The following is a 25,156-nucleotide window of genomic DNA, read 5'->3' as shown; positions in this document are numbered from 1 at the left end:
GTATTAAAAAATTTCAACAAAAATTCTATAGTTTGCATTTAATTTTTATTTTAAACGATTATTTAAATACCTTTTTTCTTCATTCTTATTGGTTTGTGAGAGTAGAAAAATCAACTTTTTCAAAAAAAAAAAAATACATATTATTTTGCGTACGTATATCATTTATTGATATATAAATACGAAACTGTACATTAACTATACTTTTGATGTGACTAACACTAAATGGGTGCATAAGTTGTGAAATTTTGATTGCGATGTTTTTTTATGTGTTCCTCAAACATTATTTAAATTTACAATTTGCCAATTTACATAGTAAGCAACACACAATGTGGTGTAAGTTTGGGAGAAAAAAATTGTATTGCTTACTATGTAAGTTGGCAAATTTTTAATTTGTTTTATTTTTATTTGTTTTACTTTTATATATTTTAAGAGTTTTGATGTTATTTATATTTTTTAATATTTATCATCTTAATTCATGTTGTGGATGTAGAATAGAAATAGATCGTTTTTATGAATATAAATTTGAATCCCAAATTTTTAAATTTTCAATTTTCAATTGAGTTTATATTGTATCCTTCCTAGTCATTATGATTCAACTAAAGTGTGAATTATTTCAAATCAAACACTTTAATGTTTTGTATTTAAGAACATGCCCTAACTGATTATTTTCATGATAGATCTAGATCCAAAAGCATTCACATGAGATCTTATATTCTATGCATACTACATGTCTACTTCTTATCTTTGTTTTGAATTTATTTTAGAAAATTATTTATTATTTTTATTTAATATTATTGATCATATTTATTTTATTTTATTTTTTATAAATATTATTTAATAAATATATTTTTAAAAAACTTATACAGTTCTAATATTTTTTATTTTTTATTTTATTTATAAGTGCTAACCAGAAGGGGGTTAGCTCCCTTACATTCAACCATACCAGAACGAGTACGGTCTAATACATTTTTGCAGAAACCATAAAGGATAGACTAAACCTAGAGTGTCTGAAGGATAACCGCCAGCCTCTCACTGATTTCCATTACTTTCGTCGCAGAGGTGGCCGAGAGCCAGCATTCTTCTGAGTTTAGCAACCTCTGGAAAGGGGCAAGATCCTTATTGATGACCCCAATTCGGTACAGCTCCCAAGCCTCCTCGATGAAAGTCGTCTTCTTCTCCTTTTCTGTCTTCTTTCGATCGTCCCCCAAATTCTCTAAGTTTAAGATAATTTATATTTATATTCAATTTTATAATAATTTTATATTTGTTAATTTACTTAAGAGTTTTAACTATAATTACATTCAAAGTTATAATTATTTTATAATTTACTTTAAGAAAATAATTATATTTAGACTAAATTAATATTAAGGTAAACATTTTATTAATATTTCAATTTAAATAAATTTAAAAATTAGTTTTATTATTTAATAACTTTAATAAATTATTATTTATTACTAATTATTTTTAAAAACTTTTTTTTTAACATTCAAATTTTGAAATATTGACTTTGTATTTAATATATTCTAATTAAATTTTTCATTTAGATTAAAATCATGAGTTCACATTTGCGATTTGAGAACCAAACAATTGTACGATCATTTTTCTAATTCTACAACAATCATCTCGCAGGCCTTAATTTTTTTGGAACCATGAAAAATCAATTTATTAATCACAATTGCTTAGCTCTCTATTTTATATTAAGATGTGGTCCATTCAAATCAATATAAATTGATGTGATTCTATTGTAATCATCGCAAGTCTAATTCCCACGACCACTATAAGTCTACTAATGACTAAGGTACAAAAAATAAGCCTACAAAGCATAAAAATATGAAACTGCGATATTTGACATTTTTCCACCAAAATCCATCAATTGTCAATGTTGCCCTACCATCCCTAGTCCTATTCTTTGAAGCCTTAGCTTGCTCTACCAATAGATCCATTATTTGATTATCATAATAGAGGGAAGCAAATTGTCCATATATTGCAGCTCCAATGACTCAATTACTAACATTAAGTCTTGCTTTTTACTTAAATTTATACATAACATTTGGAGGAAAAAGATTTATTTAAGTAGTTTATTCAAAAAAGAAAAAATTAAAAACATGTAAACTTACATTTTTAGATTTCTTTTAATTATAACATTATATTTATAAATCATTATTATATATTTAAAATTTTCTAAACATTATTTTAAAGATTTTACTAATTATTATATTACAAAATATATAATACATAAACATACAAATACACTCAGTCACTCTCACTCTATCTCTATCTCTATCTCTATCTCTATCTCTATCTTTTCCCCTCTATCCATGTCTCTCAATACCTTTTGCCACTACTTGTCTTTGTCAACTTCTTCACTATTGGCAGGAACTTCATGCATTACGTCTCGTCTTCTGAAAATGTAAACTTTTTCTTTCATTATGGTTTCTCCAATTACTATTATAATTTTTAATAAAGAACTAGCAAATAACGATCACAGAAGCGCTCATGATTCTACCATGCATATTTTTAGGATGCTCACATAAAATATCCCTCAAAATGTTTAATAGCATTTGTTGTCATTTGTTGAAATGGGCATTTTAATTGTCGAGCATATTTTAAGTACCTTATTATCAATCTTGGGTTAAATGATGTGTACTAATTCCAGAACCTTTTCGCATTGGAGCTATATACAGCTTTATCTATCAATGCCTTCCAGAATTTAGGAGCAATCATAACTATCGGCAGAATCTAGCTTGCTCATTAGTCTTTCAAATTAAGCTCCTCTACAAGCAACTTAAATAAAATAAATCATTAATTTCCTTTAATCATATTCAAATAAATTAATAAATTTCGATATGACATAAAAATCAGATATTTGATTACATAATAAATATACCCCATGAAGTGTGGAAACCTGTGAATGTAGATTTTATTGTATGCATCCATCTATAGCATTGAAAATTTACTTTGAACAAAAGATTGAACGGATGATTTAAATTAACAAGTACATTCTTGGACATGAAAAATGAAAAATGAAAAATGAAAATGTTAAACGGCTCCAAATATCAGCAAGATAATCTAATTACTCTTACAAGAAGAGAACAAAGATAGTTTAATCACTTGTAAAGGACATAATGTTGTCCATTCAAAGCAGGAACACCATTTAAGAACCTGTTACATATTCACATTAACAGTGTCAGCTGTGAAAACATCACTCCTCCAGAAAATCCGATTTTGAACATACTTTGCATAAGACTGCAAGTATATCGCTATTTCATCCTGCCTGACTAAATGACTTCTTATGTAGCAGCACTTTACAATACATGCAGCACAAAATTTGTCAAGGCCTGTCATTCTGGTTAGTTAGGAAACATTGATTAAGCATGGCAAACTCTCTCAGGATAAAAATGTTTGATAACATTGGTGCTCGCTAGCACCTAAAAATCTATCTTATGAAGCATCTGTAGAGGTTACCTGCAAGATGAATAGTGGTTAAAAGTTGAATTGCAACAGGGAAAAGAATTCTTCTGAATAGCAATGTACACATTCCTTGAATCTGAGAACTCTGATTCTTGGAGAAATTTTTTTGATGCTCCCATTTTTGTTTGGATGGAAAAAAAAAGCAATATTGCCCTTTCCAAAGACGCTTGCCACTCAATTGCAAATCCAAACAATCATTAACTATAAATACAATGGTCACCAAATTCTCTACGCAAATCATGATATATAACACATTTATATAGCACGTGCACTGTGATGACCATGCCCCAAATTACTACGTCCCAACCCAAGACCTAGGCCTAGAGGAACTACCTCAGATTGACCATGAATATGATTACAACGCGAAGAGTGAACATTAACATTGCAGTTTCCAGAGCTTATATCAACAGAACTCTTGTCCTGAACATTGACACTCTTCACAGAACCAGCAGCATTTGAAGATGCCAAATGCCTACTCATCTGAACTGTTCCAGTTCCATCTTGTTGTAAAGGCTGCCAAGCAATCTCTGTATCATCATTATATCCATGGATGAGGAAATCTGTGCAATTCTTTTGACAACCATGATCATAAGGGTTTCGAAAACGACCACCAGGCCCCTTGAGATAACTATAACGAATAGCATTTGTCATTTCGTTGGTGGTTATATTTCGTGCAATCTACAAATCCAACAGAGATGGCTTCAGGATAACAGTAAAAGCGAAAAATTCATGATAGCAATTTAAATGTGACAAATAACTTAACATATACAGAGCTTTGTATGAGCACCTTTGTATTTTTTTCATAGAAAGAAAAAGATATAAGGCTAACAAAAACAACTGACATCAGAAAGTTTGTTATAGAAATTTAAATAAGTGACATTTAACTTAGCATGCACAAAGCTTTGAAACAGTACCCTTGTTCGGAATCATGAATAATTTTGCAGCAATTATTATCCACGTCAAATCTAGCAAGATACAATCAATTAGAACAGGCTGAGATAGAGGAAACTCTTCCAAAGACCATGTAGACACATTCATTATAACATTTTTCACTTCTTTGAGGCTAGCTATTAATAGAATTAAGGGCAGAGTTAGAGAAGCTTGCACAAGATTATACACAGCAAAATAATATGAGCTTCTTTTATTCCCGTCACATGTGTTCAATAAAACATATTACATATTTATAGGATTTTTCATATCCATGGTTATAGGAAGGTTGTTCTACCTTCTATAACCTCTCCTCTATATTTATCAGTTGGGCGGGGTTAAAGTGCGGCAGGGGGCTGCAAAATTAGTGCTACATCTATTTAAGGAGGCTACAAACTATTCCTTCCCACAATGCTATGCATTTCAAAGAATTTTAAAAAAATAGATATTTTATTAATATTCAAGTGTACTGAAAATATTTTACTAGATTAACATTACAGATTGTCTATTATTCGCTCGCACTCAACCTATTATATGAAGATGCTTGGAACCAATCTCCACCAACTATTGTAGAGAACGATGCAGACTATGCTGGATCTCTAAGGACGTAGCCACAATTTTATTTGCTTTGGAAAGGTTAGCACATAGCAAACACTCTCACCTTTGGGAAATTAAAAATATTGTTCTCTTGGTTAGATTAGAATTTTATTGCTTTACTAGATTTACATTTCATTTCTTTCTAGTATTGTTAAATAACTTAGATTAGATGCAATTCGCTTCCATTAGATTAATTCACATTCAATATTAAAACTCAGAAAGACCAAAAACATAGAAAACTGCTTTAGGGAAAAGCCATCCATATTTTGCATTCATAAAATAATTTATTAATTTCATTTTCAGTAAAGTAGATAATTAGATCACAGCTAAAAATCAGGAAATGCAAAAAGAAAGTTGCATTCATAATTTCATATAGACTTAAATTGCATCAGTAATGTCATTAAAACCAAAAACATCAAGAAAACAAAAAGAAAGAAAGCCCTCACAAGGAAAAATCCCTCAATCTCATCACAAGCCACACAAAATTCAACATTCAACAAACAATCAAACAAAATAAGCCATCATTCTTCCTCGATTCAGTGATCGCACCCAATGTGACCTGGAGTGAGGGAAGACTAGAAAAAAAAGATTCTATCTAAAATCAAGGAGAACCTGCCATCTTACGTAAATCCAGCTAAATAAACCCAAGAACAAGAAAAAATATTGAGGCTGGTCAAACAAAAAAGTGAACAAGATGACAAAGAGAGTAGTTTTGAGCATGGGAACTTGTGCTCCTCAAGGAACTAATTATATTGGAAGAGTTAATATTAAATACATTCTGCCTCTTTCGGCCAGAGAACAAAATAGAATTAGAGTGAGTGACCGTTCCAGGTCATTTAAGAGTAACAAAGACAACACTAATTCAACATTTTCACCAACAATATCAAACAAATCTTTGCAAATTAAATCAATGAAACCGCAGCTATCAACTCAACATACAAACAACACACCCATCATCCGTAACATTCTACTTCCCCACAAGCAAAACAACCTATCAATCCCACCAACATACGATTGGCACTTACCACGAGAGGAGTGACTAGACAGAACCCTTTAGCATGGGTGCTATTAAATGTCTATGTCAAAGTCTGACTCACTCATGTTGTCCTTAAATAAGATGAACACAAGCACAAGAAGACCCAAATATTATAGTGGCATTTGGATGGCCTCAATCACTAATAGCCACACTAGGCATTGGCCTCTTGTTAGAAGTTTGTAGTTTCTCTATTATTAAGAGCAATCAGTCTACATATAGCTTCATTCACCATCGAGATCAATTGGCTTACCCCTCTAGGAGAATACAGAAGCTTGTGGTTGTACATTGATCCTTCTGCCTCATGGATTGCAAGACGCTTGTGCACAGGGAGAGTCCAACAATTTGATGAGAGGTAGACCCAAATGAGCCAATGAAGATTAATGAAGATCAAGCTAGACAAACAAGGTTGGTTGATTGTTTGTTTGGAGAAACTTCAACTAGATGAATCCAGCAACAAAGAGTTTGACACAGCATTTAGGGAGGATGATTGGATCACTAAGGCATTAGCCAATTCTACTTGAAAGTTGAGACTTGATGTAGTCGTGATATTGAATATAACAATGTATTGATATTTGGAATTTTTTATGCATTGTTAGTAACTTAGTACAACTGATTCAATGTAATTACAGTTTATCTTTATGTGAAAGATAAATTGCAATCTTTTACATTTTTTTAACTTAATTTTCAAGTACTATATTATATTTAAGCCATAGTGCCTATATTTTCTTTTTCAAATTTCCGTTCCCATGTCCGCTCATTCTGAAAATTCATGGAACAGTGCATTTTATATCTTGACAATTTCTATTCTAATACTTCCGATTTATTTTATTAATAGAACATTCAAGATATTTTCAAGTCATTTATCTAGGAGTTATCCCAAAGAACATGTACCTCTTCAAATTCAAACTAAGCCAAATGTTTACAAGTGAGTACATATGAATTGTAGAAACAAAGGACACTAATGGATGAATGGATGTTAAGGGCACCTAAATAATTATAATACAATACAATTTCCATAGCTGAGCCTATCCCAAGGCCATGATGCATAGCATAGTTTGAGGACTCTCCAGAACTCTCCAAACTCCCGAATCCTATCTCTAACCGAGTCCACTTGCCATTGACTCCCGAGGTGAATCCGGTAGAATTCTGGCGAGTACTCGTCCAAGTCTCCCCCCAGGAATCTCCAAGTCACAGACTCGGACTCCCAAGTTTTGAGCATGTACTCTCGGGTCCACTTGGTGCCACTAGGGAGATAAAAAGACATTAAAAAAGTGACTTTTCCTTCACTTTTTTTTTTCTCCAATCTTAACTAAAACAGGGCTGAACACCAAAATAGGAAAGGAGAGGAGAAGAGGAGCATTGAGATCGAAAAAGACGATGTTGAAGAAACAATTCATCATCGTTTTTATGCTGTAGCACCTTTTAGTTTGACACCTATCAAATTGAGTTACATTAGAAGGGGAAAGAGAAAGATGTAGATGATATTTGGTTGTTTTTCTCATTTTGACATATCATTATATGCAAACATTTATTAATTTATGATGCTGTTATACATTTGAAAGTTTGAAACTACGAGTATGAATTATTAAATTTCAAATATTGAGTGTTTGAAGATCATGTGTAAATGATATTCAAATTTATGTTCAAAATCTAAAGATTATAGATTTTGTCTCTCTTTTATTTTCTAAGAAGACTTTCTTTCTATATTCACTTGAAGATATATTCAATATTTTATTGCTGGTTACTAATCGTAATTTCCTTTGTATTGCAGATTGCTGTATAGAACATTAATTGATTTCAATATCTTTCTACAGCACTCGAATGGCATATATATATGTAAATAACCTTTGATCAAGGTATGCCTTGACCGGGCATGTCTCTTGACATGTCTGATCAAGACATGTCTTGATCGTATGAAGTAGATGCCGTTTCATAACAAATAATAACAAACTTTGTTTATACCCGATACCAATCAGTGTCATTTCAGATGCTAATGATTATTGATTAACCCAATAACAATCGGTTTATTATAAGTGCAGATCGATAACCAAAATCGGTGATAGTTATCATACACGATAACTATGATATGCAATATTAATACGATCTGATCTGAAACATATGAACACGATCATGGCATAAGTAATATGATCATAACACGATCAATGGCAAGTTTGTATGTGCTGTTTAAGTATCGATATATGCAAATCGATACTTGAAATCATGAAATATATATGAAGATGATTATAACAAGTTTATTCAATCAAACTGATTGATCAACATAAAGTCTACAATTTGTTTTGTAATTTCATTGATAAGGTAGATGATTGAACGAGAGATAAATGAAGTCTCTCATTCAATCATTTATCTGACTGACGCTACTTATTTTCAACAATATGATGTGTAATGTTTGAATTATGACAAATTGATAGTCAAATTAGGCTTTCGTGTTCTCTAAATGAATTAATTTCCTTTTTTTTATGTTAAAGCTGCTGTTTTCTTTTTTGCCGAGTCTATGCTGAGTCCCGAGTTTGAGTCCTATTTTGGGCTGCCAAGCCTGAGTTTTCAAACTTTGATGCAATTTTTTAAAAAATTGCAAAGTACCTATAACATAAGGTCTTGCTGTAAGTGTCCACAAGGTCATGCTGTCATCCAACCCCAACGGATGCTAAGGGCGCTTAAATAATTATAATGCAACACAATTTTCCATAGCTGAGCTTATCCTGGTGCCCTGATGCCTAGTTTCAAAACTTGCAGAGTCCTTGCAAGGTCTTGCTGTGAGCCTCTGCAAGATCATACTGCAATCACTGCAAGTGCCTGCGAAGTCTCACAGCAATTGCTGCAATTCCATGGCTCAGATTCACATCATGTCTGTAAAGCAACCTGTAGGTGCAAAAACAAACCAAAACATTCATATTTTGGGTCTGGTGCTTGAGAAATGTCTAGAATGGTTTCTGCACTGTGACATGAAGCAGTTTTGAGCAGTTCCAAGCCAAAATAGACAGAGATAATGCACACCCACCTCAACAATTCAAGGAATGTGAAGATATTTGTCACCTGAGTGGACGATAAATCTTGCCATTTGAGCAAAGGAAGAAAATTACAGTTTCTGAATTCTTTTGTTGGAATTAGTGAGAAGTCAACATGGGTAGGTCAGGTTAATTTCATGTGATAGGCAAATGGTTGAGAAAATGTGTACTGCACAGATGTACAACAGCATATTCATCATTTATTATGCTCGTATTTTTTGGAAATTTAAGCAAATTGTTTAATTTGTTTTGAGCATATTTATGTTTTTTTTTAAATTTAGGTATTTTTTAATTTATTGTGCTCCACTGGGTCAGTCCAAGTCAACATCAGGTTTGCCATGTTTTGCTGAGACATTGTTTTTAAACAATTGCATGGTGAATCAATGATAAGAAATGCTGGGCACCAACAAGTCTGTCAACAAAAGGAAATAAGTAATATCCACTCATAGCTTTGCTGTTTTCTTTTTCTCAAGACAGCTACAACTTTTCTCTTAATACTTTAGTCCTATTTTCCACATAGAACTTGCATAGCTTAAATTTTGTGTACCATGATATAAACTGTCCTTTGGTGTACATTAATTGTCCTTTTCATAATGGTATATTCTCTCATACAAGAACAGTAAAAGGTGACACTTAATCAGTTGACCTTTGTTTAACTTCAAATTAATGTTAAATAACATAGCAATTCTTGTTTATCAAATTTCAATATTTATAGCAGGACAATGTTAAAGACACTTCAAACTACCGATTAATGTTTCTAGTGGTCAAAAGAGACTTAATTGCTCAATTTCCACTGGCTTTACAAGATCAAATCACCTCGATCTCAATTTTGCAATTTTAATTTATTTAGTTTATTTATTCTGTTAATAAATACTTACTTGTGATGCCTGTATGCCAGTCAACATTGCAACACCAAACACCAGGAGAATGTCCATGATGAAAAATGCTAATGCACCAGGATGATGAACTGCTAAATGGTTCATCCATGGCCTGAAGGACGAAGGAGAACTTTGATCTGCCGCTAGTCCTGTGTTTGCAAATAAATATCATACTTACAGATCATCTGAAACCTTAAACATGATCAACAATAAAAGTAAATCAGCCTCGATTTTTTTTACAGTGAAGAAGACATACGCTGAAAAGTAACAATGCCACTAATCAGCATTGCAGAAGTTTCCATAAACAGAAACAAGAAAAAATCCCATTTATTCCTCTGCAACCATAAGAACAATAACCAACTCGAAGATCAGTTCTTGCTTAGAGATAAACTTCCAATACATATGAAACCCTATACCAAGTTCCAAAGGTGATTACAATTTGTAAATGCCACATTATAAAGACTACTCACTAGCTTAACCAAAAGTTAAAACAAATTTATGGTAATTATATGTACAATCAGCAATCAGATGCATCTCACCTTCCCAACGCAGTTGGATATCCAAGGGCAATGATGATCAAATTGCTCAACACAGCGGTTGCAAATAGAGCAATGCTTAGAACGCAAAGGTCTGACTATCTGAATATTGAAAAATAAAGTTATTAATGAGGATTGCAAACAAAAAAAAAATTATAATTAAGACGTAATTAACTTAAAAAATGTAGGAACCCATGCCTTCTAACAAACCAACAACCTATGTAGGAATCTTTATGAAAGGATATAAAATAAAGCACCTTGCAGGTTGGGCAAAGCTGTGACCATTGCCCTGCCAAGAGAGCAGGGTTGCTCAGCTCAGGATTCAACAAAGATTCCTGCCCCATGAATACCAGTCAAAAATCTCAAAGAATTGTTTACTATAATAAGAAAACACTTGAAAAGGTCATCTCTGAGGACTCTTGATTAAAAAGACAAATGAATCAGAAAAAAACTTTTTCAAAATAAGCAGAAAAGAAGTTACTAAGTTATGTGCTTCAAATCACTCGTCTGAGAGTTATATGTTGTTGTCAACTTAATTATACATCTATTTACTGATGAAATAAAAATTTCTTGGATTTTCTTGGTATCTCCTAATATTTTTTGTGGATTTCATCCTCACTATATATAGTAGCAGAAAAACTGAGGACTAACATTTTAATCTCTCACATATCAATTGTACAAGATGATGGTACAGGATATTAAAAAGTAAAAGATGCCTAGCATCCAGAACCCCTTTACTCAAACACTTGAAATGACACGAGAGAAAAATGCATAGCTGATAACCTTTATCAGTGATGCTAACAATAGCATCTACTTTATATGCATTAATCACACTTGCAAACAAGTTTTGGTCACTAACTAGTAGTATTAAAGTAGAATGAACATTGAGCTTCAAAATGTCCTAGCATTGCACAGGATATAAGAAAATAATATGTAACAGAGAACCAGTAAAGTAGTACACATACAATTGTTGATTCAATTGCATTTTATAAATATTTAACTAAATCTAACATTTTCAGCTGAATGAGATAATGAAAAATAATTAAAAAAGCTATGCTTAAACAGGGGATACTGATCATTCCATTCATTCAACATTTATGATAAGAAGTTGCTTACATCTACAGCTTTAAGATTATGTGCATCACTTGAATTCGTTTTGATATACCCCGGATCTTTACTGCACATAAAGAAGGCGAAAATTGTATCATTACGTCATCCAAAAAAGGTTCGGAATAAAATCTGTTTCAATATACCCAGGATCCTTGATGGACAGAAGGAGAAAACAATTGTATCATAATATGATCTGAAAAAAATCAGAATAAAAAAGCAATTCGTTCTCATAAATAGCATTTTATAGTATTTCAGTCATTAAGGATCAGTGATACTGTGATATATTGCAAATGAAATTTCCTAGAATAAGGAAAAATCTTGCAGGGCAGAAGTGTAACCAAGGGATAAATTCCAAATCCAGTCCAATGAGGGAGATTACTCAACCATTAATAGAGTAAGAGTTGATGAACAACCTTTATTCTAAAATAATGCTTTTTTGCAAGTCCAAAGTACTTTTGGCTTAGATGATACAACAAAACTATATCTATTAACTTCAGCCAAGACTTGAACTTGGCCACGTCCATTTTCAAATATATTTAGAAATTTCCTGAAGGAACAACAATACGGAGTGTCTTGTGTTTGGCAGTTCTATGGACATCAGGATTTAAATATTGTTTAAGGGCTAAATATCACAAGTTAGCTATTTTTCCCATTCCACTAAAAAAATATTTGCAATTTGATAAATTAAAAACCTTAAGACAATAGAAGAACACTTTCAGATTAATGCTAAATTAAGAATTCAAAACTGATTAAGGTACACAAAGATTTCTATAGTTCAAAAACATTTCACTCCTTAAATCCAAAAATACAGTTTAGTTGGAAGTAGTAGATAATATCATAAATACTAAGTAAGGCTTCTATCTGATTTTTTTAACATATTTGAACCTTATTCCTACTTGCCAAAAGTAAATATAGAAAGCCAAACAAAACTGAAACAAAATTTTAATCACTTGATATCAACCTATAGAGGTTTGTTTTCTTGGAATCCTTCTAATCTTGACTAAAAAAATTTAACAGTTCAATTCTCAACAATACTACCAAGGTGATTGTTTAGATTATCAAGGTTACATTGGGAGAAATGTCCTTTCCAAATGCTAAGTGTGATAATTTGGAGCTTCAATTTGACACTAGCTATCAAGTTTTAATAACAAGTGGGTAGAGTAGTGACAATTGTATAATCAAGTAGGAAGCAGAAGTATATACATAAAAGTACATAGACATTGTGGAAGCGGATGCAAAAAGGTTCCTATCAAAAAGATAAAAATCAACTTGTTGTGTTGAAAAAAATAAACTATGGAATCAGAAGCAAAATGGTTCCTATCAGAAGTCATGCAAAATCAAGGAAAGTTTACTTGAAAAATAATAGCTAACTTGTGGCTCAAATAGTTGCTCTCTTCTTTTCTACTAGCAGGTCTTCATTGTGATATTATCTAATGGAAAAATATTTAACACTCCCTTTACTGTTTTACAAATTTGCTAAAATAGTTATCAATGAGAACATTTCAATATCATTTATAGTCTTTTGACATGTAAGAATTTTTTTCAATATATAGCATAGCATTCTGTGCATATTAAATAGGTATTAGGCAAACAAATACATTCCTTGAGAGAAGCCATGCCCTAGTCTTGTGGGTTGTCTTAATCCCTCTCAAAGCAAGCCTCGTCTATTTTCTCTTTAACAATCCAGATAGATTTCAGCAGCAAATGTCCCATTGAAAGGGAATGTTCCTCGTGCTTTGATTTTTCAAGGAAACTTGTACCTATAATCTCTCAAATTTTCAACTCAATGTCCATTAATGTTTTTAACTCCATCATACACTTATACGCACAATTAAGGAAAATTTACTTAAATAGTAATAGCTAAAATTGCGGCTCAAATAGTTGCTTTCTTCTTTCGTACTACTGGTCTTTATTATCTCATGGAAAAATATTTAAAACTCTCTTTACTGTTTTATATCATGGCCAAATCCAAATAGTGAAGGAAACCCCAAATTGCAAGGATGAAATTGTCTTACAGAGTAAGACTTCACAATTCCATGAACATACTAACAATCACCAATCTTCAGCAGTTGGGAATATCACAAAGTAAATATGATGAATCAATATGTAGCAAATAATATCTATACAAAGGGAATCAACCCTCTCCTCCTAGTGGTGATCTCTAAAACGGGATTGAGGAATTAGTTAGACCAAACAAACAGTGAATTGAGAAAAGAGAATGAATTATGAAGAGGTGCAATTGACAAGGACAGGGCATATCTCACCCAACGGTCACAACCTTAGAAAGGGGTCACAGCCCTCCACCCAATAGAAAGATATAAGTAGAGTGAGCCCAGCATTCAGACTAAGGATACCATTGAATGAGATCAGATTTGGCATCTATATGAACTGAGTAAACAGCAGTTCAATTCTGTACTGGGTTTTGGTATGAGATCCCTATACATGGCACAATGAACACTTTTTTATCTGCACACTGTTGATTAATGATGTATTGTTGTTATGACTGTGAAATATCCCAACTAGGGTATCGAATTGAAAAGCACTTCAGAATTGAAACATTGCATGCACAAGCCCTCGAACAATCCAATGATCGGGTTCATCGTTAATTAAATCTGAAAAATGTAATGAAATTCATAGTTTACTTGATACCAATGACATCAGACAGATTATATAAATAGCATATCAAAGACTTTTATGAGGTATCCGGATAAATACCAATATCAACTTATTATTCAGAACCTGTAATCGCTCAAAGCATAAAATTTCCTATCAATGGTGACTGGTCAGCTTATCAGCAATGCACAGCAACACCCTTATGGCAGCACGAGGTATTATGGAGTCCATTGTCACAACTGTATCTTCTGGCCGGAATGTCTGAGATCATAGAACAGTGATAGTAACCACCATGGATGGGCATCCAAGGTTCAGCCCAGTCAGGGTTTTCGTCCTTGACAGAGGCTCTAGCAGCGGCAGCAATAAACAAGAAAATATCATCAAAAAAACCTCCTTCCTCTCTCTCCAAATCCATCTTATAACACCCAGCCCTAAAACAAGCGCATAACCCTAAGTCCTGAAGTTTAGGTGACAACCCAAGGAATTAATACTTAGAGCGCATATATAAAAGATAGCATAGGATGTTTATAAAAATCATCTTAAGGCAGATTGCTGATGGCCCCAACTCATGACTGAAATATAGGAACTCACTTAAGTGAAACCGGACCCACCATATCTTATTGAAAACAACTCCTTATTTAATACAACACTTAACGAATTTATTCACTGAGTTTAGGCAACGCTAGAGAGGGGACATGAGAGTCCTCCCTTCCTCAGATTGCTGGTCCACAAGCAATCTCAAGTTTGGGTGTTGCAAAATATCTTCCCCTTCCCAAGAGGCATCCTCCAGTGGTAGATTCTTCCATTTGATTAGATATTCCTTGACAACCTTATTCCTTAATCTCTTCTCTCTCCAATCAGCAATTCCTTCAGGTACAAGAATCAATTTTCCGTCCTCATCCAAAGGCGGCAACTCAGGAGAGACAGCAATTTGTTGTCCCAATGCCTTCTCTAAGCAAGACACATGAAAAATATTGTGAATTTTACTTCCTCCAAGAAGTTCAAGCTCATAAGCAACTTCTCCCATTCGCCTTAGCACCTTGTAAGGTCCATAGAATCTGGGTTTCAGCTTCTCTGCCCCACTGCTTTTCAAAGAAGATTGCCTGTAAGGTTGCAACGTAGGAAAACCAAGTCCCCTACTTGAAATGACCTTTCCATTCTGTCTGTTTGCATAGACTTTCTATCGGTTATGTGCCTGTAAGATGTTATCTCGTAATACCTTGAGAATATCCTGATAATCCTGTATAGTTTCCTTTGCACGGGGAACTCTACTATCATCAAAAGCTATGTCTATAAATGGCAAAGCATCATACCCGTACAAAGCTTTCAAAGGTGACATCCTGATAGTCATATGATAGGTAGTATTGTAGCAATACTCACCTAAGTACAGCCATTTAACCCAAGTTCGCTGCTGCCCCGAAATATAGTTTCTGAGGTAGCCCTCAACCCATTTGTTCACTATTTCTGTTTGCCCATCCGTCTGAGGATGGTAACTGGTACTGGGAGCCAGTTTTGTTCCTGCCAATCGAAACAATTCCTGCCAAAACATGCTGATAAACCTGTTGTCTCTGTCGCTGACAATGGTCTTGGGAAGACCATGCAATCTAAACACCTCTCTGAAAAATAGATCAGCAACCTAAGATGCTGAAAAATCAGTAGCAATAGCATAGAAATGGGAATATTTTGTTAACCTTTCCACTACTACGAATATGCAATCTTTTCCCTGTACCTGGGGAAATCCTGTGATGAAGTCCATTGAAATACCCTCCCACTTCTGTTCCGGAATAGGTAGAGGTTGCAGAAGTCCTACCGGAAAAGTGTGCTCTACCTTATTTTGCTGACATGACAAGCATTCTCGAACATGTCGAGCACATCATCTTTAAGTCCCTTCCACGAAAAATCGCTCTCTTACCTGCCTGTAAGTTTTAAAGAAACCAAGATGTCCAGCTAAAGGCCTATCATGTAATGCCCTCAAGATATTATGCTTAAGTCTAGATCCGGGCACCAGGTAGATCCTATTTTTATGATAAATGACTTCATCTACTACAGTATATCTCTCATCTTGCACCTTTCCATCCACTATGTCATAAGCGAAGGAATATTTTGTGTATTCGGACAGCAATTGTGACTTCCAATCAGCTGAAATCTCTGAAAGTGCACAAAGGGTAGGCCTCCTAGAAAGTGCATCAGCCACCACATTTTTCTTCCATTTGATGTATTCCACATCAAAATCATACGCCTGGATCTTGCTCACTCATTTTTGTTGCCGTTCATTACGATCCTTTTGTTCCAAAAAATATTTCAGACTATGATGATCAGTCCTGAACAGTAAATTTAGCACCCACCAAGTATTGTCTTCACTTAGCTAAAGCATGCATGATAGCCAACATCTCTTTGTCATAGGTGGAATATAGTTTTTCTGGATCTCTGAGCTTCCTGCTCTCAAACACAATAGGATGTCTATCTTGCATTAACACCGCTCCATTTCCTTGACTTGAAGCATCACACTCCACAACGAAGGGCTTTGTAAAGTCAGGAAGTGCTAACACTGGACATGTGCTCATGATATCCTTGAGTTTTTCAAAGGTAACTTGTGCTTCTGCAAACCATTGAAAAGCCCCTTTCTTCGTAAGATCAGTCAATGGTGAAGCTAACTGGGAGAAACCTCACACAAACCTTCTGTAATAATAGCATAATCCCAAAAAACCCCTTAGATCAGAAATATTTTTAGGAATTGGCCACTCCTGGATTGCCTGAATCTTCTCCCGATGTACCTTTACCCCGCCAATACCTATCACATGACCCAAGTAGAGAAGTTCTGACATCCCAAACTCGCACTTAGAAACTTTGGCAAACAAAGATTGTTGTTTCACAATGCTTAGGACAGCGTCTAAGTGCTGTAAATGTTCTTCCCACGTTTTATTGCATATTAGTATGTCATCAAAAAATACTAATACAACAAACTTCCTCAACTCCTTGCGGAAAACATGGTTCATGCAAGACTAAAAAGTTGCAGGAGCATTGGTCAAACCAAAGGGCATGACAAGGAACTCGAAGTGCCCATAATGACAATGGAATGCTGTTTTTTTGTATATCTTCTTCTCTTACACTTATTTGATGGTAGCCAGACCGTAGATCAATTTTGGAGAAGAAGACTGAACAATGTAATTCATCCAACAACTCATCTATTCTAGGAATAGGATACTTGTTCTTAATGGTTCTTTTATTTAGTGCTCTATAGTCTTTACACATTCACAATGTGCCATCTTTCTTCTTGACCAGCACCACTGAAGAAGCAAATAGACTAGAACTTGGCCTAATATGACCCATTTTCAGCAGCTCCTTAATTGTTTTTTCTATTTCCTCCTTGTAGTGACGAGGATGCCTGTAAGGAGTGGTTATTACTGGTTTTGACCTTTCTTCCAGCTCAATAACATGCTCAAATCCTCTATCAGGAGAACGTCCGAGTGGAATATCTCCACCCCGCACCGTGTTTGTCTAACATAGACTGTATATCCACATGATAGGCTGGTTCCTTTTTTGTAACAGCATTATTAGAGACAAAACAGTGGGCTGCCCACTCAACGTCATTATGACGGAAATAAGCCTCCATCCTTTTGGCAGAGACCACTCTAGGTCCTCCATGCGCCATAGCTTTCAGCACTGTTTTCTTGCCCTCTACCACGAATTCCAGCTGCATTTGTTTGAAGTCCTGCACATACCTCTCTAAAGATTCCAACTACTGAAGACCCAAGATAGCATCCGCATTACTGAGACTAAGAACATAAAAATCTCCTGTCAAAGTATAATCTCCCATTTGAATCTTAAGCTGAGGTATAACCCGTGTACAACTCAAGGGAAAATCATCTGCCACAATCACATTAAATCCAAGGAACTCCTCTGCTTGAAGTCCACGCCTGCTGACCTGACTCTCATCAATGAAATTTTGAGTAGCACCACTGTCTACCAAACAAACTGTTCACTGCCCCTTAATAACTCCTTTCAGCTGGAAAGGTCTACCTCTCGGAATTTCAGAGAGAGTAGCTACCTGAGGATTTTCTCTAACAGCAGTATCTTCCAATTCAATCTATGGATTCTAAAACCCCTGTGTGTTATCTTCCTCAACAATTTCCTCCGACTCATCCTCATCTTCTAAGTGAACTTCAATTTAATGAAGTTTGCCTTTACCAAGGCAGCGGTGTCTTGGTTCCCAAGGCTCTTTACAGGAAAAACATAACTTCTTTCTCCTAAGCTCATTTCTAGACTCCTGATCAGCCTTTGAAGGAATACTTCTTGGTTGGTTAAACTTGTATTCCTTTGCTGATTTGGACCCTTTTTTCTTAGTTTTCCATGGGCTGTATTCTTTTTTGTGAGGCTAATAAGGTGCTGAAACTTCTAAATCCATAGCTAGTCAAATGGCATCATCAAGGGAGTTCGGCCTGTGAGCTTTCACTAAGCCTTTCAATCTATCATTAAGTCCTTCAACAAAGAGCATGGTGATCCTTCTCTGAGGCATATCACGCACCATTATTGCAATCTTCTGGAATTCATTGATATATGATTCCAACTGTTCAGTTTGCTTCAATTGAGCCAACTCTCTATAATAAACTTCTATATCTTTCCTGTCAAAGCGGGTGATCAGCCTATTAACAAATTCTTCATATGATTGAATCATGGCATGATCCTGGGAAACGAGACCGTGATGCCACCAATCATATGCTACCCCTTCCAAATGCATGGTAGCAAACTGTATTGCCTTTTCCTCTTCCATGGGCTTGAGTGTCAGGAAGGCATCCAACTTATGAACCCATGATCTCGCTGATAGTTCTCCAGTTCCATTAAAAGTTGGAATATTTATCTTATTCAAGGCATCTTTATATTCCATTGGCTGGAAAGCTTCCCTCACTAGACCTCTAGGGCTCCTGTCTTGTCTTTCCTGATTTAAGTTCATTAGCTGCCTTACATCAGCTGGTAGCTGCATATATTCATCTCGTGCCACCATGCCATCAACTGTGACTTGAGTTTCTTCTTCCTCTGCTTCACAAGAGGGTTCTCTGTCATTTTGACGTGGTAAAAATTGAGGACGTAAAGGTCGATCAGACCTTGTATCAACTGTCCTTACCACATTGGAGGTGGTTCTATCTTGATTTCCCTGTCCAACCTCACCTCTACTGTGATGACTACTTGACCTTCTTGATCGAGCATGATCAGTTCTCAGTTGCCCTATGGTTGTGATCATTCTGTCCTGGAACTGTTGCATCATTTGCTGCTGCTGATGGGCGAACACTGTCAAAAAGTTATCCAATTGATTATTCAAATCTCTAGGCAGACTTGCATCTCTTCTTTCACCCATCTCAGATTTAGCTGGGATAATTTCGGCTTCTTCACGTTGTCCAGACCTACTCCTTGTATTGTATCTGTGAAATTCTAACCCTCTGGAGTGCATAGAACCCTGTTACAAGAACATGCAACGAAAAAGCAAACTAAACCCCACAGGCTGATAGGGTTTGTGGCTCTGATACCCCTGAAATATCCCAACTAGGGTATCGAATTGACAAACATTTCGGAATTGAAACATTGCATGCACAAACCCTCGAACAATTCAATGATCGGGTTCATCATTAATTAAATCTGAACGATGTAATGAAATTCATAGTTTACTTGATACCAATGACATCATACAGATTATATAAGTAGCATATCAAAGACTTTTATGAGGTATCCGGATAAATACCAATATCAACTTATTATTCAGAACCTGTAATCGCTCAAAGCATAAAATTTCCTATCAATGGTGACTGGTCGGCTTATCAGCAATGCACAGCAACACCCCTATGGCAGCACAAGGTATTATGGAGTCCATTGTCACAACTGTATCTTCTGGCCGGAATGTCTAAGATCATAGAACAGTGATAGCAACCACCATGGATGGGCGTCCAAGGTTCAGCCCAGTCAGGCTTTCCGTCCTTAACAGAGGCTCTAGCAGCGGCAGCAATAAACAAGAAAATATCATCAAAAATACCTCCTTCCTCTTTCTCCAAATCCATCTTATAACACCCAGCCCTAAAACAAGCACATAACCATAAGTCCTGAAGTTTAGGCGATAACCCAAGGAATTAATACTTGGAGCGCATATATAAAAGATGGCATAGGATGTTTATTAAAATCATCTTAAGGCAGATTGCTGATGGCCCCAACTAATGACTGAAATATAGTAACTCACTTAAGTGAAACCGGACCCACCATTTCTTATTGAAAACAACTCCTCATTATTCAAAAGTCGACTAAGTGTGGGAAGCAACAACACTTAACGAATTTATTCACTGAGTTTAGGCAGCGCTAGAGAGGGGACATGACAGACTGTTTAACATAGCATAATGAATATTATTTGTATCTACTCATTACTAATTAGGATATGCTGTTGTTTATGACTGATTATCATATGTAGAAGACATGCACAATATTGGATTCTTTATATGTACTGATTGATTATTAGAGTCAGCCATGGTAGGGGAAATTAGGGATTACAAGGAGGGGAATGACAATGGGGTACTCTTCTAGGTATGCCACCTCATGGTGCTGACCGAATGGTCCCATGAGGTCAAGGGGGTACAAGGGGTACTGCCTTTAGTGTTAAGAAGAGATGGGCTTCCAGTGCACTATTGTGAATACGCCTCATCCCTCTATCATGGTGAATTAATACACCAAGAAGTCCAATCATAGGAAATGGGAAATGGATGGCAAGATGAAGGGGAAACGATTATAGGAAGCCTCACTAGGTACACCACCTCATACGGATGGCACAAGCCACATGAGGCCAAGAGGGATGGTATATCTGCTCTTGGGCCTAGAGTAGAGGATCTCTAGGACACGCTATTGAGTCACCTTATCCTAGCTCTCCTATGGTTGAGCTTCCTCAAACATATTTAAGATATCTCATGATCAAATTGATATTTCTGCTATATGCTTTAATGATTCCTAGTTAAGATCTATTTTATGAATTATTGTTGTAAATGGTTTCTAACCTGTTTTGGAGGGTTTCAAACAGATGAAAGATATCTCTAACCCTGCTCTTGCTCATTTAGGAATTGTGATTTAGGGCTCAATTAAGGCATTCAAAAACATATCTCCAACCCTGCTCTTGCTCAATTGGCAATTGTGATTTAGGGCTAAATTAGGGCATTCACAAACAGGAAACATTACAAATTACAAATCTGCTAAAAGAGTTATTAATGAGAACATTTCAATATCATTTATGGTCTTTTGAGTTCTAAGATTCTATTTCAATATATAGCATAGCACTCCATGCATGTTGAATAGGTACAAGGCAAACTAATACATGCCTTGAGAGAAGTCATGCCCTAGTCTTGTGGGCTTATCTTAATCCTTCCTAAAGAAAACCTCATATATATATTCTCTTTAACAATCCAAATAGCTTTTAGCAGCAACTATCCCATTGAAAGGGAATGTTCCGTATGCTTCGATTTTTCATTGAAACTTGTACATATAATCTCTCAAATTCTCAACTCAAAGTCCAACAATGTCTTTAACTCAATCATCCACTTATATGAAAACTTAAGGAAAGTTTACTCGAATAATAATAGCAAAAATTGTGCTTCAAATAAATGCTCTCTTCTTTGGCACTAACAAGTCTTTATCATCTAATGGAAAAATATTTAACATTTCCCTTTACTGTTTTACAAATCTGCTAAAATAATTATCCATGGGAAACATTTCAACATCATTTATGGTCTTTTAAGATGTGAGATTCTGTTTCAAAAGCATTTTCTATTACTCTATCCTAAGCTATTTGATTCAAAACTTATTAAGTTGAAATTTGCAATAGCTTCCTTTATGATATAATTTCCTTTTCACACTCTGAATATAGTTCTCTTTCACAGCGTTCTATAAATTGCAAGTACTGTTAAATCACAACTATGAACCAATTGATTTCCATTTTGTAATTTATGAAGTCAACTAAACAAAGGAAAACTATCCTTTTGATGTCTTTCTTGAGCCTAAAGATTTTGAGATCCTAGAGGCCAACTCGGATAGTCACGAGGTTGAATGACTCAAGAGAGGCTCTGAACTAGGAGCTTCATCATCAGGACCTGCAGCCCTCTAACATCGCTCTATTTGTAGTAGCAAGAGTACAAAATATATTTTAATTGAAATTATTTGGAACTTTATGCTTAGTTTATAGGTTGACTTTGTACAAAATATATTTTGATTGAAATTTTGTCAATTGTAACCATCTTGTTATTATTTATGCAGTATGAAGTATGCTTTGTGCAATGCAATGTAATCAGCAATATGAATATAAAGAACAAAATCCTATTTTCTATAATTTGTGGGTTAAAGTCTCTATTTTATTTGCTCTCTATATCTTTATGCTATGAAAATGCCCTTAAATTTCAAAAAAAAATAGTTGTCTTTTTTCTACAATTTTTTATGGTTTTTTGAAATCCAATTTTTTCCCGAAATTTTCAAAAAATCCTATACTTTTGGTTTGCCAATTTTTTGCTGCTATGAATTCTCATTCAATATCCTGTAAAGTCAAGGGCATTTTCAAGTAAATGATATTCCGTTTAACTGCAGCATTTGAGTGCATTATTTTCTTGTGAATAAACTAAGTAGCAACGAAATGCATATTATTATTCTATACCTGAAATGGGGAAACATTCCAGATACAGAAGTACCTCTCAAATATTCCAATGGCAATACCCAATTTGAAAACACGATCAGAAAGTTGTATTGATAAGGGTTTCTGTGCCATGAGAAGGTTTTTTCAGCTCTTCTTTGATATGCAGGGACAAGAGAGTCCCTGCTTAGAGTTATCAAGGCCTGGGTAAGAACAAAAATGTCAAGTTGAGTATCATTTCTCATTTCAGCAAAAAAGTGCAGTGAGAAGGGTTTTATTTTTCATGGCAGGGAAATGTGTTTTTTATCAACACTAAACATAAAGATTGGCAAGATTATAATCATTTTCTATAAACATAATCTGCAACATGACTTTCTATGAGTTTAGCTCCATCAAAATCTGCTAACAATGAATTTTATCATCTAATAAGCCTAGGAAGAAATTGAGAAATCTTCTTCTAGTTGGATTTGTAAAATTTCTATTTTACATTTCCAAACTGTCTATTGGGATTTCTACATAATTGCAGGATCATTTTTTACACAAAGGTGAGAATATCACTGGTGACTATTCCTGCACCATGCATGACTTTTTATAGAGAAACGAGCAATGGATGATGAACTTAACAAGAAAAACAAAATTACAGTGATGACCTGCATTCGCCTAAGAAACATGCATCTTGTCTATCACTCGCTATTGAAAGTACTCTTCATGGTAGATGTTTTGATTTTGAACTTCCATGCAAACTTCTCTTTTTTTATTCTGATATAGACTTTGGAACCAGTATTAAACCGTGGGATAAGGAGGCACTCTGTATCTTTGTATAAGGATTTTTTTTGCCTAGGTAGGCTTCCCAAAGTTTTAAAAGCAAATAATTTCAATTTCCAATGGACATTTGTGCTTTGAAATGATTGCATCTTCTTTAATAATTTGCCACAAATCTCTGAAATGGAGTGGTTGGAATTGATGGATGAAAATATAACGGCTCCATGCAAAAGCAAGTGAACTTGGTACGGATAGGTGTCATTGGTGAGGAAATGAAAGCAAGGCATTGGATGTAAATAGGATTTTGAATGTTACATCCTGTTATTGTAGCAATATAAATTTCATTGTTCAATTTTTCTCACTCCATTTTGACGGAGGAGACACAAAGTTGGTGAAAAAATCATTTTTTGGATATGTTATCATCTACTTCAAATTTAATACCTCTCCAATATCCTTGATGAGCCACAATCTAGGAACGAAAAAGACTTTAGGAGTGATGTGGACAGTTTGAGGTGCAATGGCTTTGGAACACCAAATATCAATGATACAAGATAATATGGCAATAGGGAGCATCATGTGATGGCAGTATCGAGTGTAGAGGATGGGAGGTTAAGTGTGTCATGGTGAATGAAGGCATGTAGCCACAGTCTTTCATTAGTGGTAGGGATTGTTCGAGAATGGCTATCTAAAGAGGGATCAGGACAAGACGGGACAACAGAGACAAGAATCATAAATTGAAGGGGGAAGAGTGCTTGAGGGATGTTATTTTAGGATAGTACTTTGGAAGCATTTTCCATGGGGAGCAGGAGTTTCAAACATTGGTTAGAAAAATCATTATTATTTTAAAAAGAAGTGAAATTCTAAATAGTTACCTTGTTCAATTTTTACATACTTGCAATGTTTCTTGGAATTTATTTGAGATATGGAAATACTTGACAAGTATCACTCAAATTGGATATAAACTCAACAGCCAGCATATCAACTACCATATAATCACCTCTTGTTCAATGTTCAACATGGCATTCTTGGAAATGCCTGAGTAGGTTTTTAAGTTATTGTAGCAGATAGTGCATTCTAGTTAAATGAGCTGAAAATGTTCTTCATTGCAATTAGTTATATATTCCCTACAAGACACTGAATTTTATTCTCTTCTTATATTTTTAAGCATATAATCAGAAAATTGGCACATATTCAATTTTTTATTCTGATAAGAGAACCCCTTATTGAAAAGAAAATAGAATCAGCAAAGCCACAACTAAAGAATATTATCGATTTTCCTTCAAAAATAAGAAAAGCATAATACAATCTTTCCCACAGATATGAAAATAGAAACTTTTTTAAAAAATTATGAGTATTTATATTTTTATATTATCATGATTTTCCTTTTTTACCAAAAAAAGAGTTCCAATGTTTAAGATATAACTGAATCCATAAACCACTCTTATAAACATCAAAATCTGCCCAGTAAATAAGTCATGCACACTCTAGTACATAGACATGCATAGAGAATGGTTATTCTAAGTGCATTTATATGAAATAACTGTTGCACTTTGACGTGT

General features: G+C 34.7%; 1 protein-coding gene across 1 annotated transcript in view; it reads right to left on the bottom strand.

The window, feature by feature from the left end:
- Positions 1 to 3,056: 3,056 nt before the first annotated feature.
- The window catches only part of LOC131034990 (protein S-acyltransferase 24), an 83,440-nt gene continuing 61,340 nt past the window's right edge, over positions 3,057 to 25,156 (bottom strand). The window contains exons 8-13 of the mRNA XM_057966622.2: positions 11,588 to 11,648; positions 10,729 to 10,806; positions 10,475 to 10,573; positions 10,192 to 10,270; positions 9,936 to 10,084; positions 3,057 to 4,149 (exon numbers count right to left, since the gene is read on the bottom strand). Of these exons, the coding sequence (XP_057822605.1) occupies positions 3,727 to 4,149; positions 9,936 to 10,084; positions 10,192 to 10,270; positions 10,475 to 10,573; positions 10,729 to 10,806; positions 11,588 to 11,648 (889 nt within the window). The 3' untranslated portion in view covers positions 3,057 to 3,726. The remainder of the gene's footprint in view (positions 4,150 to 9,935; positions 10,085 to 10,191; positions 10,271 to 10,474; positions 10,574 to 10,728; positions 10,807 to 11,587; positions 11,649 to 25,156) is intronic.

This window comes from Cryptomeria japonica, chromosome 5 (genome assembly GCF_030272615.1).
Source record: "Cryptomeria japonica chromosome 5, Sugi_1.0, whole genome shotgun sequence".
Lineage (NCBI taxonomy): Eukaryota > Viridiplantae > Streptophyta > Pinopsida > Cupressales > Cupressaceae > Cryptomeria > Cryptomeria japonica.
This window is presented reverse-complemented; position numbering and strand designations above follow the sequence as displayed.